Raw genomic sequence first — 20,863 nt, forward strand, 5'->3', positions numbered from 1 at the left:
TTGGTGCACAAACCATCCCCATCAAGGTTAAAGCAGAGCTAAAAGGCTTCCAAGTGGTTTAATGGCTCTACGGTCATGTGTTGGAACCTGGTACACATTGCTAGCTGTGATTGGCTTAGCACTGGCAGGCCTCCCGGCCAATTGCAAGATAGTGGTGCTGCCCATCATGAATTAAAAGGGGAGTGGCTTGGAGGTGGGTGGGTCAGGAGCCTGTCTGTACTTCCTGGTTGTCCCCTGTGTGCAGTTACATGGTTCATAACGAAGAGCCAAGTTATAAAAATCACAATCAGCTGTGCCAATTCAGGTGGTTGGAAAATAACCCCATGTACCGTGGTAAAATTTTTCTTTAAAAATGTATGAATAACATTTGTTTCCTGCAGGAAAAATTAGTTTCACTGCAAGGTGAAGGCCTCCTACATAATGATTCTGCAATGGAATGGAGGAGAGTATTTCTATAGACTTTTTTTTTTATAAAAAGTGCCACTCCGGTACTATCCCTTTATTCAGAATTTCCATACAAAAGTGTCCCCAGTGCCATTCATCGTAAAAATATTTACAAGCATGAAAAATCTTTTAGGAAAACGTGAGTTAAAAATGCAGTGCCTGTCTTTCAATAACAAAGGGCTGTATTCTCCCATCCTGTGCTACAGTACTTTGATATAAAAAATATAATTCAAATCACTGTAGGCTAAGAAATGATAAAAATCAGGGAAAATCTGTCACTTAGTGAAGATCTGAGAGGAAGATCTGCAGCTGTGGGACCAGGTGGCTAAAGATCACACTCGGCCCACCTTTACCACACAATTTAGGTCTTTAGCTTAACGAAAAGAAATTACAATCAGCTTTCTAACCATTTCCCGACCTAGTGAAAATATACAGCAGTATAAATACGTTTAAATAGGTTTTCTATAGAAACACAAACTTTGGCACTGTGTTCACTGTCCCAGGATCTCTTCTCCTCAAAACAGCAGTACAAACCAGAGTGCCGAGAGCAACAGTATTGCCTGTCGGGAACAGTCCCTGCGAGGCTACAGCGATGAGCAGCACTCTGGCGATGAAAGCCTCTCGTTACAAAAAATAAAAATCAATTTCAGTTTACACATCATTGAGAAATCGAGAAGGGGAAAAAGGTCGTTTTAGAATCTGACCCCCCCCGCCCGCTGTGGTTGATGTACCAATGTCTGGGTGCAGGCCACCCGCCCACACTGCTGGGACGGGGTGCAGCTCTCTCGAAACCCCCACAGCCCCAGCGTCAGCGCGGGGGGAGAAGCCGGTGTGGGGCAGCCCCCCATCACTCCTCCCCGAAGAGTCCTCATCCATCTGCCCAGTCCTGGGCTGGTCACGATCACTGGATCCGAGCAGGGGATGGAGAAAGCTGGGCGTGGCGGGGGGGGGGGTGGGATCAGCTGGTGCCGTAGTGCATGAAGGCAAGTCCCAGCCCGCACAGGGCTCTCTCCTTGACGTGGAGCAGGGCAGGGTGCCCGGGTGAGAGCCACCTGGCCTCACTTTCTCCTTGGACCCCCCCGACAGGGATGCTGCACGTGTGGGCTTACCGAGCTCTGGGGTTCCCGCGAGAGTGAGAGATCCCCAGGCGCAGGCAGGCGGTGGCAGGGCTCCGAGCTGCTTCAGCGGGGCGCGGGACTGGGGGCGGGCGGGTAGTAGGGGTGAAAGAGGCGCTCGTGGGAGCAGACCTGCAAGGCGGCGTGTGTGTGCAGCAGCAGGCGGGGAAAACGGGAGGTGAAATAGAGCACGAAGCCCTCGGGAACCTCGCCCAGCGTCTCCTGCACCTCCCCGGGCAGCTCGTGGTAGTGGTGCTTCTGCAGGACAGGTAGGCCACAGTCGGTCAACACAGCACGGGGCACTTCGAGAGCAACGTCTGCCCCCACCAAGCCGGCACGCAGAGTGTCTGCATCGGGCCTCACGCCCTCTGCCAGCTCGTCACTCCACAAGCGGAGGAACAGGACAGGAAACTCACACGGGACCTAAGAACTGTCTGACAGGTGTATATAGTCTTCCTATACAAATAAGGAAATTAAGTGCGGGGGGGAAAAATATATTTAGGTCAAATATACACACCTTATTCCTCATGGCTCTCAGCAGATCGCGGACCGAGTGTCCCTTGTAAGTCCGGAACTTCCTCAGGTCTGTGGGGGAGAAGACAGTGCCGTCACGTCCTAACTCTGAGCGGCCGCGGTCGCGCTAAGGCACGTGTCGCCACACGGCACGCTGACCTGTCTGCAGAGGGACAGAGATGTGCATTCTCCAGTTGGTCCTGACCACAGGCCGGCCCCCGGACTCCAGCCTGACCACGATGGGGCTGTCGGCCGGCTCCTTCTCAATGCGGTCACTCACATCCTGCAATACAGGGACGCACCCTAAGGGCAGGATCGCCGAGGAGCACCTCGAAGGTGCTTGGTCAGAGTGGACTCTGATCCTTGTAGGCTTCCACAAGTTTTCACCAGGGTGAATCTTTTCCCATTAAGCCTACATACTGTACAGGGACAAGAACGTCTGTCTAGGAATCAGACTGTCGCGCTCCCTATATTAGAGGTCCAGAAGATCTGGAACAATGCAATTAAGAAATTCCAGTTGGATGAATGGTTCTTCGCTGATATGGAGACGGATACCTTGCATTTGCGCAAATCCAATACTGAACTTTATTCCATGCTCGCTGATAGCAGCCTGTTTGCTGCTACACAGCGTGGCGTCACCAGTTTGTGGTCAGAGATCTGCATCTCTGACCACAAATCATGCGATCATGTATGTATGTGATCATGTATGTGATCTCCTGTCACAGCCCGAGGAACAGTGAGTCTGTCTCCCAATAATGCTCCATATGTTTACAGTATATGTAAATATTTTATGACATGTCTTTGTTGTAAATGTCTGTAGATTTTACTTTACTTTTATTTTCTGGTTTGTTTCATGTGAATTTTTATTTGCGTTGGCAACACTGGTTGTACCCATCGGTCATGCTAATAAAGCACCTTGAATTGAACTGAACTGAATTGATTTGCTCGGCCACGGGGGACTGACCTGGAAGAACTGCAGCTGTTTCTCTCGGCTCCAGAAGAAGGGGTGTTTGAGCACACAGGCGGTGGAGGGGCGGGACTGCGGCTCGGCCCTGATCATCTGCCCAATCAGGTCCCTGGCGATCACGTCGTCTGCTCCCGAGAGAGAGAGGGACAGAGCTCAAGCACCGGGCAGGGAGGCAGGCCGGATGCCGCCAAGCCACAGTGAAACGCCGTCCGGAGACCCACTGCCCCCCCAGCTCACACACCGCCACTGCCTTCCAGCGTCTCGGAGTCTCGACAGGGGCTGAGAGCAGCCTGGTCTTCAACCCCTCGCCCCCCCGGCGCGGCCCCTCACCGTGAATGTCCTCCATGAGGAAGTCGAGGCTGTAGTCTCCGGCGAGGATGTTGGCCTGGCGCCGCAGGGTGTCCCCGAAGGGATGCTGCCCCCTAGAGACCACGTAGTAAAACACGCAGCCGGCCGAGAAGATGTCCACTGCGCTGGTCTGCAGGGAGACAGGGGACACTTTGAACTTTGAACGCACTTTTTTAATAACTGTCTTTTTATACCCAAGCCACATAGTGAAATGCTAATAATAATAATAATAATAATAATAATAATAATAATAATAATAATAATAATCTCTCACAATCATTTAGCTCTTTTCTGGACACTCCACTCAAAACTCTTTACAGGTAACGGGGACTCCCCACTACCACAAGGGTGTAGCCCCAGCAGGATGATGCGCCAGTCCGCTCCCCACACACCAGCTCTCAGTGGGGAGGAGAACAGAGTGATAAAGCCAGTTTATAGATGGGGATTATTAGGAGGCCATGATTGGTAAGGGCCAATGGGAAATTTGGCCAGGACGCCGGGGTTACACCCCTACTCTTTTCAAGAAACGCCCTGGGATTTTTAATGACCACAGAGAGTCAGGACCTCAGTTTTATGTCTCATTCGAAGGACGGCGCCTGTTTACAGTATAGTGTCCCTGTCACTATACTGGGGCATTAGGACCCACATGGACCACTAACTGGCCCCACTAACGCCTTCCAGCAGCAACCTTAGTTGCTGATGGTTGAAATCCTGAGCATCCTGATTTGTGATGAACACGGAGAGCCAGTACCTCAGCTTTATGTTTTATCCAAAGGAAGAAGCCTTTTTTACTGTACTTGGGCTTTTGAACCGACACAGACCGCAGGGTGAGCGCCCCCTGCTGGCCCCACTAACGCCTCTTCCAGCAGCAGCCTTCGTTTTTCCCAGGAGTCTCCCATCCCGGGAGCTTCAGCGGGCTGCCGGTGGCGAGCTGCGGGGCTCCTGCCTGCGCGCACTCACCGGGTGGTCTCGCGGCGGGTCGAGCAGAACCTCCGGGGCGATCCAGCCCTCGGTACCTGGGATGCCAGAGCGCAGGCTGAAGCTGTGCCTGCCGGCGGGCAGCTTCTTGCACAGCCCGAAGTCAGAGATGACGGCGCGTACCCTCCCCAGGGCCCCCGGCAGAGACAGCAGGATGTTCCGGGGCTTCAGGTCGCGGTGCACTAGGACAGGAGGCACAGGGCAGGTGAGGGGGGGGGGGGGCGACGCGATGAAATGCCTTCTGGGATAGGCACACACGCGGGCAGGTGGGCTTACCAATGTTGAGGGAGTGCAGGTGGCTGAGGCCGCACATGGTCTGCTCTAACACACTGACGGCGTCCAGCCCGGCCTGGAACTGCTGGTCCTCCACATACTGGAAAAGCCATCAGTCTCAAATCAAACCCACACCATCGCTCTGAACTACAGTCAATGGCTTCATCAGTGCCAAATGTCTTCGACTTATACTTGATGAACTGGGGGTAATGAACTCTTCAACCCTTGAAGAGTTAGTCAGGGATAACCAGTAGAACCAGTCCCCACCAGTAGAAAAAGTCGACGACCCCTGAATCAGGGCTTCTGCCCTGGTGGGACTGCAGAGTCATGTCAAAAGACACCTAACTTCAGAGAGAAAGGGGACACTGGCCAAATTTGTCTCCGAAAGACAATGGTGTGCCACTAAAAATAATGTATCTCGGCCACATTCAAAGAGCACATTCTGAAATTTTTCCCTTGCGGGAATGAAAAATGAAGTTCTTTTTCTATTAGAAGGGAGCATTCCCACAGTACATGAGCTCTTCTGATAAACAGAACTTCAGGACACTCAATTATTGTCCACAGTTAAAAAAATACAACCATGAGCTTGAAGCAGAATAACTATAAGATGTACAATAGGAACAGACAGAAAAACAGCGGACGTAGTCTGTGAGGGCCCATCCTGCCAGGCTGGCCAGAGCCTGCCCTGTCCTGACAGGTAACAGGCAGCAGGGGGCGCCAGACAGGCAGACTCACCTCCTGCAGCGTGGCGGCACACAGCTCGATGGCGATGTAGTGGAACTGGCGGTCGCGCTCGGTGCAGAAGTAGCGGATGACGTTGGGGTGCTCGTCGGACTCTCGCAGGAGCTGTACCTCCCGCTCGGCGAAGTCGAAGCACTCCGGAAGCACCCTCTTGACTGCCACCCGCCTGTCATCAAACCAGCCCCTGCAGAGGAGACAGGGGCATCAGCACATAGTCTCACACTCACACTCACACTGCGCCTGCAGTCTCTCTCACACACACACTCACACTGCGCCTGCAGTCTCTCACACGCACACACACACTCACACTGCGCCTGCAGTCTCTCTCACACACACACTCACACTGCGCCTGCAGTCTCTCACACGCACACACACACTCACACTGCGCCTGCAGTCTCTCTCACACACACACTCACACTGCGCCTGCAGTCTCTCTCACACACACACACACACTCACACTGCGCCTGCAGTCTCTCTCACACACACACACACTCACACTGCGCCTGCAGTCTCACACGCACACACACACTCACACTGCGCCTGCAGTCTCACACGCACACACACACTCACACTGCGCCTGCAGTCTCACACGCACACACACACTCACACTGCGCCTGCAGTCTCACACGCACACACACACTCACACTGCGCCTGCAGTCTCACACGCACACACACACTCACACTGCGCCTGCAGTCTCACACGCACACACACACTCACACTGCGCCTGCAGTCTCACACGCACACACACACTCACACTGCGCCTGCAGTCTCTCTCACACATACACACACTCACACTGCGCCTGCAGTCTCACACGCACACACACACTCACACTGCGCCTGCAGTCTCACACGCACACACACACTCACACTGCGCCTGCAGTCTCTCTCACACACACACACTCACACTGCGCCTGCAGTCTCTCTCACACACACACTCACACTGCGGCTGCAGTCTCACACACACACCAGCACACACTCACACTGCGCCTGCAGTCTCTCTCACACACACACTCACACTGCGCCTGCAGTCTCTCACGCACACACACACTCACACTGAGCCTGCAGTCTCTCACACGCACACACACACTCACACTGAGCCTGCAGTCTCTCACACGCACACACACACTCACACTGAGCCTGCAGTCTCTCACACGCACACACACTCACACTGCGCCTGCAGTCTCTCTCACACTCACACTGAGCCTGCAGTCTCTCACGCACACTCACACTGCGCCTGCAGTCTCTCACGCACACACACACACTGCGCCTGCAGTCTCTCACGCACACACACACACACTGCGCCTGCAGTCTCTCTCACACACACACACACACTGCGCCTGCAGTCTCTCACACACACACACACTCACACTGCGCCTGCAGTCTCTCACACACACACCAGGACACACTCACACTGCGCCTGCAGTCTCTCACACATACACACATCTCACACACACACACACACACTCACACTGCGCCTGCAGTCTCTCACACACACACACACACACACCAGCACACACACACTGTACCTGCAATCTCACACACACACACACACCAGCACACACTCACACTGCACCTGCAGTCTCTCACACACACAGACACACCAGCACATACTCACACTGCACCTGCAGTCTCTCACACACAGACACACACACCTGAAAACAAAGGTGCCCTCAGCCCCATGACCCAGCACCTCACTGGGATTGAACGAGATCTTCCCCACCACAACCTCCTCCTCATTCTCGTCTGCAACAGAAAAACAGAAACGCCCTGTGTCATCTCGCCTGGTAAGAAAAACAGCACACTGCAGGAGCTCATTGGGAAACTTATCGGAATGGGGCCTGCCGAACTCGGGGTGATTGGTGATTGGTGATTGGTGATTGGTGATTGGTGATTGGTGATTGGTGATTGGTGATTGGTGATTGGTGATTGGTGATTGGTGATTGGTGATTGGTGATTGGTGATTTTAGCAAGTCGGTGCAGGAGAAATGCACCGTGACAGGTAGTAGTACAGTACATGCAATTGACCCACAGCAGAAAACGCAAACTACCACTACTTCACGCAGAGCAGTCTCTCACCCTGAGCCAGAGGGGGGCGGGTGGTACGAGGCGACCTGGGGGGGCCTGAGCCGTTGGACACGCTCATCTTGCTGGAGTCACTGCTGCTGCGAGCGCCACTGGAGGGCGCTGTATCCGCAGCAGCCATGGGGATCTCCTGGGCCTGCAAGCTCTGCAGCCTCGACTCCAGCGCCTCCTCCAGCTGCTGCCTCTGGACCTCCTCCTGTCCGGCCATCCTCTGAGGAGATTGGAGAGGCACTGACCCATTACACCTCAGCCACTGAGACACACACACACACACAAGACTGTTGGGTGTGGCGCCCTGAAACGACACGAGACTCTGGCCGACCACCTGACTAGGCCGAGAAACAAGGCGAAACAGACCCTCACAAAGTACAGGCTCAGTGACCACAACCTGGACATAGAAACTGGACACAGGCTGACCTCGCTGCCCACAGAGGACTCTGTATCTCCTATCAGAACTTGAATGGCTATCATACCTAATAGGGTAAGGGCAACGGAACCTAGGACAGAACTGTGAGTGATCCTCACTAATAATAATAATAATAATAATAATAATAATAATAATTGTTGAAAATCTTTGGCAATACTGTAATTCATCAGTCAGGCAGTCATGCCAACTCTGAATTTCAGAGAGACAGGGACACTGTGAGAAACCTGGAGAGGCGCTGAAACCCCCTAAAGCCCACTTTCACGCACGGACGCACGCAGAGCCCACCCCGCCTCCCCCCCACATACACACACCCCCGCCCGCGAGCAGGTCAGCGCGAAGGCCAGCCAGCCGGCCAGCAGCAGGCTGAGGAGGGCCAGGGCCAGCGGGTCCTGGCTCAGGGTCTCCAGGAGGACGGCCTTCAGCCGGGGCGCGGGGGAGCCCTGGTCCTCTGGGTCGGTGGCGGCGGGGGGCTCGTTCACCGCCAGGAACTGAGGGAGGAAGAGAGAGAGGGTCAAAGCCCGCCCCGCCTGATCACTCCGGCAGCTCCGCGGGGCCGCTTCCCATCACTCCCCACTCACCTGGTTGAAGGGCGAGCTGCTGGGAGGGATTACTGCCTCGCCCGAGCGCTGTAAATTCTGTGGGAACTCCCGCAGCATGGTGGTGTGGGCTACAGGAGGCACCTCATGGTGACCTGCAACACACAGCCCGTCAGATGCATGCAGACATTTAGCCTTCAGACTGCTCTGCAGGCAGCGTGCAAACTTTTGTGGTTGTTACCCCACGTCGTCCTGATGTCCAAATTTCCCATCGGCCCTTACCAATCATGGCCTCCTAACAATCCCCATCTCTGAACTGGCTTCATTACTCTGCTCTCCTCCCCACTGAGAGCTGGTGTGTGGGGAGCGTTCTGGCGCACTATGGCTGCCATCGCATCATCCAGGTGGGGGCTGCACACTGGTGGAGGTGGAGGGGATCCCCACTACCTGTAAAGCACTTTGAGTGGAGTGTCCAGAAAAGCGCTATAGAAGTGTCAGCAATTATTATTATTATCTCTGTCCGGGATATTGGACCTGAAGCTGGTGAAAAGCTCACGCACTGTCACACTGTGCACGAGTCACCTAGACACACACAGACAGTACAGCTGCAAGCAGGACGTACCGATCAGCAGCCACTGGTTCTGCAAGGTGTTGGTGGTGCTGCCGGGTGGGTACTTGACGTCAGTGCTGGGGGTGATCTCGCACTCGCCCCCCTCCCGGACCGTCACCCCCTCCGTCAGCGGCCCCTCGATCCGCGCCAGGGTGATGCCCCGCGGCTGCAGGAGAGAGGACAGCCGTCAGGCGGGAGACGCCCCGCGGTCGGAGTGACCCAAAGGGGGTTGGGGGAGCCGGTGAGGATGTGGCTTACCACAATCGCCACGCCGTCGTGAACCAGCGCAGTCGAGGCGTAGAAATGGGAGTCGAACTTTCCCACGTACAGGCTGGGCCTGAGGGCGAGAAACACAAGCGCCGTTTTTATCCCCGTCTCTCTGCCCGGCGTCTGAGGAGACCTAACTGGTCCTTCTCCTAGGGTTTGTCTGTCTGTCGTACTGTTTGCTTTCTAGCAAACTCTTGAAACCCGACAGGAAAGAACAAGTTACGAGGCAAAGTACGAAAAGGGACCCTGAGAAAAGGCAAGACACAGTGAAGCACCTGAGCAGGCTGCCACAGTCTGTGCACTCAAGATGCACTCCTCTCAGTCTATCTTAATTAATTTGCTAATGAATGCACCCCAGCACGGTTTGTATTGTAGTCCCCAGGCAACTTTCTACAACCAGTTTTATGGTTGACAACAAGAAGTATGAAGCCTGAAGACTGATAAACTGGGAATTGTTATGAGCAAAAGCTGTAGGGCGTTCAGTGGCACAGTGACACTGGCCATGACCACCCAGAAGCACTCCATCACAGCGTACTCACAAAATGAGTGCGGGCACTAGGTCTCTTAGTGTCACAGCCTGCCTCTACCACTCCAGGCCTCTTCTCTCTCAGCCGCTCATTTCTTCTCTTACTCTGATCTCCCTCCCAACACAAGTGTTGGGATTTCTCATAACCTCCCCTTTTCATCTCCTGACTCTTCTGCTTCGTCTTTCTCTTAGCCCCTCCCCCTTCAGACATTCCTCTCCCCTCTTTCAGCCCCTCCCCCTTCTGACATCTCAGCCCCTCCCCTCCTCTCTCTTAGTACCTCCCCTCCTCTTTCAGGCCTACCTCTCCATTCTTACAGCCACACCCCCAGTTCTGCCACCCCCGTCTGAGCCCCTCCCCCTTCAAGCTTTCCCCTTCCCATCTTAGCACCTCCCTCCCCTCTCTCAGCCCCTCCCCTCCCCTCTCTCCATCTTACATGAGCTGTGTCTTGGTGCTGGCCTGCTCCCTGACGAACTGGTAGCTCCACTTCATCGTGTGGACGTGCTGGGAGGTGAAGGTGAGGTAGCGCAGGGTCTCCATGGCCAGGTTGAGGTGGGAGACCCGCCGCAGGCTGTCCTGCAGCCACAGGTACACCCCCACCACAGGGGAGCCATAGTTCTGCATCCAAAGCACGTCGCCGGAGTCCCGGTCCACTGTCACCACCAGCCCATCCCCACTGGACGCAAAGTGCACCATCTCTGCAGGGGAGCACAGACGGCACCGTGGGACACTGCACAGTTACGAGAGGAACACCGGCTGCTGGACAACATGATTCTGTTCAACTCTGCACAACAAAGGGCAAGAGACATCCATCCTTTTAAATCCAAGATACTGGGACACATCCACGTGTCTTGTTATCATCTGACCCGGAGAAACTCGCTGCTACAGTGCTGAAGAGCTGAAGCACTGCAATTGTCATTAAGAAAGCAAGCTCCTCAAAGATCTCGTACGCTCAGCAGTGAATTAGAGCGTTATCTAATCAGAAAAGACTCTGTATCTCCTGCAGAATCGGTGAAATTCAAAGATCTAACATGAGTTTTAAGCTACAGCAATTTTTTTAAAAGCACTAATTTCCTTGGTTAACCTCATGCTAATTTAGTCCGGGACTCATCAGGCTGTGCAAAACTACCCCTAAATAAAGAATACCTTCCACACCACAGGGTTCAAATGTCCCCGTGTGTGAGCTTGAGACCATCGCAGTGTAACCCACGGGGCGACAGAGCAGGCGGAGCACGTACTGTAGTCGTACTTGTCGTCCCACAGAGGGGCAGAGTAGTCATTGTAGGTGGCGTTCCAGCGGAGCTCGCGTGACTTCGTGTCGTACATGGTGATCACGTACTCTGGAAACCAAGGGGAAAGAGAGAGCCAGAGTCCCTCAGTCCACGTACTGCCAGCCGCACATGACACTCTCACTTTCGCACGTGCACGCGCTCTCGCACGGGCTCTCGCACGGGCTCTCGCACGGGCTCTCGCACGCGCACACACCCGGTAATCTGCTTGGGGGCAGACGAGTAGACTCTGCTCATATCTCTCTCAACACAGACCAATAGGATCTGGGAATACCGTGAAGGAAAGAAACTCTCCACCTCACGAAACCCTGCAAAACAAGGAAAGCAGCGGGAAGTATCCAGCCGGGAAGGGGAGGGCAGACCTGTGCGTCCGATGTAGAGCAGGGGGGCGGAGGGGCAGATGGAATCCGAGGAGCCGGTGGTCAGGCTGGTCTGTTTCTGTCCAGTCTGGGGGTCGACCACAAACCACGAGTCCTGCTTCTTCCCTGGAAACCACAGAGCAGACAGCTTCTCAATCCCAGCGGTGTGAGACTGACACCGGACACAGCCCCCCCAAGAACAACCGGACAGGGCTGGAATCTGCTCAACCTGCCATCTCCCAGCTGTACTCGCAGTTCCCAGCAGAGGAGTCAGTTACTCCACTTCGTCATGGAAAGGCTTGATCAGGCACCGTTTCTAAACCTCGCTTTAAACATACTGATTTCAAGCGACATTCCCCTGGATCCGACGATGTCTGCTGTATCTTGCTGTACTCTTTCTTTTATACTGAATATTGCTTCCCCTGGGTTTTTACTGCACAGTGCTTTAAGGCATCCTTTTAGGAGAGATGCTTCAGAAAACGAAGTTCCTTGTAATTATGATTAGATCAACAGACCGAAGGCGCCAGGCCAGCCTCTCACCTGTGTAGAGGACTCCGTCAGAGCTGCGGCACGGGGAGGACTGCACCAGCTCTGGGATGGTGAACGGCAGCTTCTGCACAGAGAGAAACAGCCTGCGAGTTACCTGCACACCTCCTCCACACTCCCCCCTTATTACACTGTACCGAATCGCTTCATTATTACCTGGGTCTGCTGCCCAGGCCCTGGTGAGCCCCTATCTACATGTCACTCTAAACCAACCCTCTCTTTTTTAAAAAAAGAAAAGACAAAAAACAGAACTGATTTTTTTTTTTGCTATACCCATCCAAAGGGAACCCTTTGAGCGTGTTGCACATCTTGCTGAACACGTCGCAGCTCTGATCTCCAAACTCCAAAACTGACAAACAGGTGAGAGTGAGGAAGTGTGGGCAGACTCCGCCGACACGCCCACCTCTGGGCCCCTCCCCCTTGCCACGTGTCATGGGGAGCCCCGCCCCCTGCAGGAAGATCTGCTCTGATTGGAGAAGAGGTGCGTCCATCACTGACAGCACCGCAAGCCTGTGGGTGCCTGGGAAACTGCAGGGCTCACTATATTTTTGGGTACACAAAATTGAGCAGATCTGCCTGCATAACTGATTACAGTACAAATGTTCCAAGCCTTTAGTAAATGTCATGTCATTTGCCAAACCGCTTTATACCATATAGTGTTGCGGGAAGCCGGAGCCTATCTGGCAAGTAACGAGCACGAGGCAGGGTACACCCTGGATGGGACGCCAGTCCTTCGTGGGCCAAGTGCAAGCTGATCATACATGGGGGCAATTTGGAGGCCCCGGTAAAGGCCGAGGGAGGGAATTTGGCCTGGACACCGGAATAACTCCCTACTCTTATCGAGAAATGCCTGGGGATCTTTAATGACCCCTGAGAGTCAGGACCTCGGTTTAACGTCTCATCCGAAAGACGTTTTTTAGTAAATGTTGACTATAAAATCTGCAGGACTGGGGCTCTTCATTTCCAGGGCGTGGACAACCCCACCCAACACAGACTGGCTCTCTGGAGCCACATGTTGGCACAATGTGAGCCCAGCCTGAGGCAGAATGAGAGGAGGCAGCACCTCAGAAACAGAACAGCTGTACCACCAATTCCCACTAATGTTTGCAGGAAAACTAGTGACATGGACACGTAACTGTCTGTCCTGCCTATAGTTTCTCCCGCAAACCCTTAACAATAATCCAGGACAAATAAAAAAAAAGCTCTTTGATCCATAGTACATTAGCTGTATAGACTGTTTGTAGGAAACTAGGTCTCTGAGAGCAATCTAGTGGGATATAAGGTGCAAAAGCTGAGTTTAATACACTCTTGTATGAAATCATCTGGATGACCAACATAATTTGTTTAAAAGCAGATAAGAGCTGCAAAATCTGCAAATTAAAGAGTTTCTGAGCATTCTGTTTCTGTGCCTTTATGAACAGCAGTTATTTTCTCTGAGGAAGACTGGTGAACAGGATTTTCAAAACCCAACCTTGCCTGAAAGCTCATAACATCTGAAAAGTGTCTTACACTTTCTCTCCACCAGGGGGCAGTCCAAACAGGGCTCTCAAGAGCAAGAGCCCAGATCACCTCAGGTTCCTATGACACATCTCAGATTATTATATCATGGGGCTTTCATTATTGAGCACGCCGAAGAAAATTGGACATTTACATTTTTCCTTATTATTCCCTCCTTCCAGCTGGACGGCTGACTTGCTGTCCTACTCACCATCAGCCCCTCCTTGTTCTTGCCTCCCAGCACGTACAGGCTGCCATCGTTGGGGTCCGGGAGGAAGCCGGGTCTGGAGTAGTACACACAGATCATCAGAACCAACAGAACCCGCCTGCCAGTGCCATTCTCTATCAGAACCAGGCCCCAGACACAGCGGTGTTATTCCAGTCCTTTTCATTTGCCAAAGATGGCCGGCCTCAACTTCTGCTACTGCTACTAGTACGGGTTGAGAATCCCTTATCCGAAATTCCTGGGACCGAAAATGTTGCGGATTTCGGAATATGTTTATAGTTGTATCTATAAAATGGGACATCTTGGGGATGGGACCCAAGTCTAAACACGATATCCATTTACATTTCATAATATAGCTTATACATATACCCTGAATGTAGTTTTATATACATTTTTAAACATAATACCATCAGAAAGGAAAGATATCTGTCTCCACCTACGATGTCATGTTTTGATTAAAAGGTTACAGTACACGTACGCCATTCGTATTTTATTTTTTACTATACAGGTATTAAGTTTTATGTAAGTTATAAAAACAAAGCATTGAATATGATTACAGGTAAATAAAAAGTCAGCATTTTATATTTAAAGTAATCTACAAGTAATGACGCTAGTCAAGTTACACTCATACATGGAGGTGAGATTCAGATCTCACGTAAAAATAACGTTTGGTACTTACTGTACAAAAAAACCCAAAACAAAACATGATGATCGCTGCTTACAAACTTGAAGATAAATGCAGCCCCAGACATTGCCAACCACATCAGGTCTGAGAAACTTGAGGGAGAGGGTACGTCATCGATGATATCACTGTGAGCTGGAAAGTTTCGGATTTTGGAGGTTTTCGGATTTTGGAATTTCGGATAAAGGATTTTCAACCTGTAGTATAATTACAACTGTTTCTGCTCCTACAGCTCCTGCTGCGAACATGACAACTGGTGACGCCCGTGATATTACGCCCAGCTTACTTACTCAGTCAAATACACCGGGACCTGGATGATGGGATCTGGAAGAGAACAGGAGAGCTGTCAGAGGGCGACGGACACTTCCAGGCAGCACAGCGAGCAGGACGAACAAGGGGCTGACCTTCCTTCAGGGTCCACTTGATGGCGCCGGTCTGCTTGCTGACCGCATGGAGGTTTCCGTCCAGCGTGGACACGAACAGCAGGGTTTCTGGGAGCGTCACCGAGCTGCCAGCCCTGCCCTGGAGACGGGGAGCAAGCGGGAGAGAGATTCGCCATCCCCCTCTATGACAGGCTTGCAGAAATGAAGAGCACGTTCAGCAAGAGAATGATTCATCCCCGGTGCGACAGGGAGCGCTACAGGAGGTCATTCTTGCCTTCTGCCATAAGACTGTACAACGCCTCCACCTTGCATTTGGGCAGAGGCAACATTGACAGTGACCTGTTTCTGGACTGAACAGTAAACTGCTACATCTGTTCTTTTTCTTTTCCCGTTTACAACTGCTTTTTGTGCAATATATGCCAGGGACCAGTGCAATACATCTATATTTATATTCATACATGCATTACAATTTTTCTGCGTACTATTCTGTTCTAGTCTGTTCGGGACTGTGAGTAACTCTTTTAGGTCACCCCTCACTGTACTGATTGTATTGTATGTATTGTATTATTATTATTGTATCATTTGTTACACTGTGGCTGTGTTGTCTGTGTTAAGCTGCTGTTGCACTGCAATTTCCCTCACGGGATCAATAAAGTATCTATCCATCTATTGCACACAGCTTTGCCTTCACATAAACCCAGGGAGGAATTTTGAAACAAGGTTCAAGTAATCATCGCCTGAAATTCTTCCTAATGAGAACATAAGAAATGATAGGAATGACAGGAGGTGGGCAGCAAGATGGCACAGCAGTCAGCATTGCCGCCCTGCAGTGCTAGGACTCGGGGTTCAATTCCTGGAGTGCTGTATGTGTGGAGTTTGCATGTTTCCTCTGGGTGATCCGGTTCCCTCCCACAGTCCAAAGACAAGCTGGTAGGTGAATTAGCTGCTGGGAAGATCCCTGAGGTGAGTGTGTGTGTGTGGTTGTGTCTGCCCTAAGAGGGACTGGTCTGGATGGGCTGTTCTGTGTTTGCAGTGTGGTCAGGAACTGGCAGGACAGGCCTCCCACGCTAAGAATAGTCTGAGTCTGTTCCTGATCATGAGAACTTGGGCAGTGTAGTGTGCAGTGTTATCAATTCCGTCTATACTGAGCTGTAAGTGTGCAGTACTGTCAGCCTAGCCCAGTCTATACGGTTCTGTTTAGCGTGCGGTACTCCAGAACAGTCTATACTGAGCTGTAACTGCAAAGCAGTGTTAGTTCAGTCTATTCTGTAATATACTGTGGACAGTACTGTCAGGCAGGACTGGCCATGCTGCTCATACTGAGCTGTAAGTGTACAGTGCTGTAGACTGAGCAGGCAGGCCAGTACTGTGCAGCAGTGTGTATGGAAATGCTCAGCATGAGGGAGCAGCTGACTGTAAAAGGCTGGTCCCTCTACCAGGATATCCTGGAGCTCAAGAGCTCAACTCCCCCCTGTTCCTCCACCTGCCAGGCACTGACCTCACTCACTCACACACCTCAACATGCCCAGCATGAACAGCCCTACTACAGCCTCACCCACATGCCTTCCTTTGCAGGACCACAGATAGCAGTGTGCGCCACTGTTGGCACACCTGCCCATTTAAACACTACAGTTCCTTAGGAGGAGGAGGCTGATCGTTTGTATGAAACTTTATTACGAGCTAGTGAATAATTATATATGAACAACGAACATTTGCTTTATTTAAATGGCTCAAAAGGCAGTCCCCTATACTTCAAACCGGTGGCCTAACTCCAGCCCCGCAGAGGCTAACTGACAGGAAAGCTCTTGGCTTAAACAAGTGGGCTCTCACGGTTACAGGCCTTAGTGAGTTATATTTCCAGGCCTGAGCTTCCTAGCAGAGCAAGCAGGGGAGAGTTAGAATTTCTGTGTTCATCCCCTGGCTCCTTTCCACCTCGGCCTGTCAGATAAGGTTGCCTTGCCCTTGCCGGCTGCCCTTCTTAGCTACCCCAGCTGTTCGCTGCTTCCCTGCCCAGATCTGTAGCTGCAGCGCTCAGGCTGTTCCGACTGCTGACTTCACAGGTTACAGGCTAAGACCTGTCCGGCTCATCCAGACTGTTCGGCAAGTAGGAGCTCACGGATCAGAGGGTCTCAATCGGCCATTTCTTGAAAGAAACCAAATTGCTTAGAAAAACAGCCTGGGCTGCTTGTTCCACGCTTCCTCGGTTTAAAATGCACTTCCCTGCGGTTTCCACGTGCGCCCCCCTGATCTCGGCCTCTCACTGGCCTCTACAGCCATCAGACACGCAGGCAGACAATCAGACAGGAAACGGAGCCAGAAAACAAGAGGTGGCCTTATGTCGTCCTCTGCCGTGTTGATTAACCATTTGCGGGCGAGTGCGGCGAGCTGGAGCTGAGCTTAAACAGGCGAGGCACTAAAACGTGACTGCAGGCAGGAGCCTCGCCCATATTTACTCAGGGGGGACCGGCAGTCTGACGAGTTCGGCTCTATGGCCGCTTTCAGACTCGAGTGCAGGCTGTGCTTTTGGCAAGTACCATGATTTTACCACATCTTCACCTCCGCGTGTGTAAAAGCCACCGTCCTGCTTGTCACCCCCCCTGCCTGTTTTTCTCCCCCCGCCCTGCAGCTGGAATCATCGCCTAGACGCCTCCCGGTGGGAGTCAACACACCACACCTTCAGGAGAGCTTCTCTCCTGATCCGTCTTCAACTTCGGCCGTTATGTTTGTCCCCGGATCTGCTCTGCCGTGACAAAGCCGAAGGTCTAGTTTTTCAGGATGAAGCTATGGACGCAAGCCGCAGAGTACACAGCGGTTTTAATCGTCGGGTGCAGGGCTGCAGGGCAAGGCATCTAAGCCACCTCCCAGCTCCTGGATCTGTTACACCTGTTGCCTTACTCTACGCCATCTTTCACAGGCAGGCATTTGCACTTAATGTTTTGGAGGGTTGTGCTTTTTTGCTTCAATAGCGTGATTTCTCCTGCTCAACTCAGGATGCATTTTGATTTCTGTTCAATGCACTCTCCAGCAGGTGTTGTGGTAGTTTTTCCTCATCTGATTAAAGTAACACTTCTGTACAAATGGGCACAAATTAACCCTCCCTCCCCCCCTTTGCTCTGCCACAGTACCCAGGGATGACCTCAGCAATTGCTTTTTCTGTGGCACACTGTGGCAGGGTAAGCTGGTAGTACCCATGGACACGTTGCACCATTGGAAGGCTCTATCCTGAAGGAGCTGTGATCCAAGAGCATGATCAGCCTCTTCCCAGGTCATTTAACACAGAGCCCGAGTCTGCAGGCTGTGAGGACTGCACATGGCCATGACTCAGTCAAATGCACACTGTGCCACCCACACCGTCAGACACAATGCACTGTTGTTTAACTGCATGTCAGCCAGGAAACTGCATTGCCTGCTATTAAGAGAAGCTGGCAGTGACATGCTCAGCAGTGCAGCTACAGCACAGCCTCTGACTCCGACAGGCTGCTGATGCAGCGTGGCTCATGTTGAACACATGGCACTGAGTGCAACAGAGAGTCGCAGAAATGATGTCACCCCCCCCCGAAATCCATACACGGTGAAACTCAGCAGTGGCAGAGGATCTGGGCAGCCACAGACAGTGCATGCTTGGGGTCCAGAAGCGATCGGGATCGAATTCCAGCAGGGATGAGGGAGGGCTGCCCCCGTCACACAAGCACACAGTTGTGTAGAGAGTGGGGCACTCACTCGAGGAGTGAAACCCAAGAGTGAGCTAGGAGCAAACATTTAAACAGAGAAGCAAACAGACGAAGTGCCGAGATACGCACCTAACCCTAGCGTTTAAGACATTAACAAAGCAAAATAAGCTTCAGACACTGAGTGATTCTAAAAATGCATACTTTCACCACGCCACCTGGTTTATCTCCGAAATAAATCTCAGGGTATAGAGTCAGCATTAAACTGTGCCTCAAAAGTAACTTCGTGCATGGGTTACGATGCTGCCCAATCAGTGCCTGGGGTTAAGACTCATCAGGGCTGGGGTTAAGGTTGAACATTTCTTCTTTGCACACACTGGGAAGCTCTGTCACACATGCCCAAGAACAGAAGAAGAACAAGAGGTTACCTGTGCCAGTCAGGCGAGAGAGACTGCAAATAGAGTTTGACTAGACAAACCCACCATGTGCTCAATACCAGAGAGACACTGAGGAAGGAGGAAGCAAGCCTCAGAGTGGGTCTCGGACTCAGGTCCTGGAGGGCCTAGCCTAGCGTCTTCTCCTGATGCTTCCAACATGAGTTGTCAATTAAACAATTAACCTCTTGTAATTCTTTCCTGACATATACTGGATGTTCCATAAGGTCTTTAACAATCACCTCATTGGAATGTACCTATAAAATACTTTAGAGCCAAATTAGAAATAAAACAATCACCCAGTTAAGTACACGATTAAACCCAATGTGTAACTGAGAATGAGGAACAAAAACAGGAGACTCATCAGGAATTGAATCTGACAGCCCTGGTTTATGAACAATCCTGATTTTCAACAGGGACAGATTTTACACAAGGGGTGTTCTGTTTCATCCACTTTAATTTCGGGATTACCGTTCATTTCGTAGTTCGTACACACTGCATTTTATACAAATTACTAGAAAATGATTAATTAGGTGACCCCAGGTTTATCCCTTCCTGCATCTAGTTTCGTCCCTTTTGTTGATCAGGTTGGAAAACTCTCTCTGCAGGTCTAGAAATAACCGCACGAACCGAGCCGGCCGGGGAGTCAAACGGTTCTCAAATCCTACCTGAAGAATTTCTCCTCCCAAAAGCAGTAGCAGAAACAGCAGCGACCGTCCCTTCAGCTTCATTGTCCGCACTTTTTTTTGAACAGTGAAATCGGTTTAAAAATGGATCTGCAAATTAAAAGCGACTTAAAAATCCCAACTCGGAAACTCGATGATAGAAAGTTTTTTTTCTTCCCGTTTCTAATGTCCGCGCCATTTTAATCCGGTTACTGTTCGGTACCCATTGTGTCCCGTTGCTATCGTGAATTTCACTGGTAGCCTCACAGACTTCGAAGGTGCAACAGTCCACGCAGGACAGGACACTGCAGCCCACCGGATCATAACAAACACTCCACATTTCCGTGATGGGACGGAACCGGTGACGTCACGCAAACACTAGACTTGGTCTGTCAAAGTGAGTGGGCGGTGCCGCCGCTCCCGGGCAACCAATCAGAAGCTCGGATTCAGGGAGAAGGCCGTTCAACCACCGCTTGACCTTTCCGGAAGCAGGAGGAAACCTTAGAAAATGCTGGATGTCAGGTTGCGACACGTGGAATAACAGACAGAGGGCTCCTTTTGTGTGCCCGTTTTGAAGAAGAATAATAGAGATTGTAATAGAAACGGGGAAGTCCCGACTGTGGTTTTACTTAAAAACTGTGTAAATACTTCTAGATACCGCCACCGTTGGTAGGGTGTAGCTGTGAAACCACATACACAAAAAATCTATTAAAAAGAATTTAAACAGAACTTAAAGAGAATAAAAAGAATAAAAAAAAATAAAATAATCGTGCGCAGCTTGTGTATTTGAGATAAAATCTAAACTAACATGAACAGTAATGACTTCCCGACGTTCAGGCACGTTCTCCATGCCCAGGGAAACTGCACTGCTGTTGCCCCGGCGTGACCCACCCGTGTCGGGACCACGGCGGTTAAAATTCTAGTCGGTACTGTTCTGGTGCTGGAGGAGTGGGTCATTGTTAAGATGCACAAGAACAGACGTTAATTAGCTTCAGGTTTTTCATTTTGGATCCCCGAGCTGACCTGTGTGGGTGGGGACATTTTGCTGCCACTGCATTTGGCCAAGCTAAAACTGCGTGTTGGCCGAGTCACCGAGACACCCCGGTGCGCTGGGCTCACCTGTACAGCGGATTCGTCAAAATGGCGGTCCTCAGCTTCTTCGTGTCAGGCCACCCAAAACCCAGCCCAGAGGCCACCAGTACTTCTAGTACGAACCACTTCTGACAACCCCTTCCCTCCTTCTAAAACACAAGACGTAATTGAGTGCTGGTCAAGCTTTGTTATGGTC

The 20,863-nt window shown here is 51.6% G+C and overlaps 1 protein-coding gene across 2 annotated transcripts; it reads right to left on the reverse strand.

Moving 5' to 3' along the window:
• Nucleotides 1–484: 484 nt before the first annotated feature.
• Nucleotides 485–19,924, reverse strand: ern2 (endoplasmic reticulum to nucleus signaling 2). 2 transcript variants are annotated; one of them, XM_069181028.1, is made up of 22 exons: nt 19,579–19,924; nt 14,830–14,947; nt 14,716–14,749; nt 13,729–13,801; nt 12,015–12,087; nt 11,478–11,600; nt 11,065–11,166; nt 10,263–10,524; nt 9,294–9,372; nt 9,048–9,201; nt 8,468–8,580; nt 8,207–8,377; nt 7,457–7,673; nt 7,033–7,123; nt 5,374–5,563; nt 4,642–4,738; nt 4,348–4,547; nt 3,370–3,517; nt 3,037–3,164; nt 2,232–2,355; nt 2,077–2,144; nt 485–1,817 (listed from the first exon to the last, which is right to left on the reverse strand). In XM_069181028.1, the coding sequence occupies exons 1-22, from the start codon at nt 19,639–19,641 to the stop codon at nt 1,626–1,628; spliced, it is 2,820 nt and encodes a 939-aa protein (XP_069037129.1). In that variant the 5' UTR covers nt 19,642–19,924; the 3' UTR covers nt 485–1,625. The 2 variants fall into 2 exon arrangements, with proteins under 2 accessions (XP_069037129.1, XP_069037128.1); XM_069181027.1 differs by having other exon boundaries at nt 8,201–8,377.
• Between the last annotated feature and the right edge of the window lie 939 nt (nt 19,925–20,863).

This window comes from Lepisosteus oculatus, chromosome 19, assembly GCF_040954835.1.
Source record: "Lepisosteus oculatus isolate fLepOcu1 chromosome 19, fLepOcu1.hap2, whole genome shotgun sequence".
NCBI lineage: Eukaryota > Metazoa > Chordata > Actinopteri > Semionotiformes > Lepisosteidae > Lepisosteus > Lepisosteus oculatus.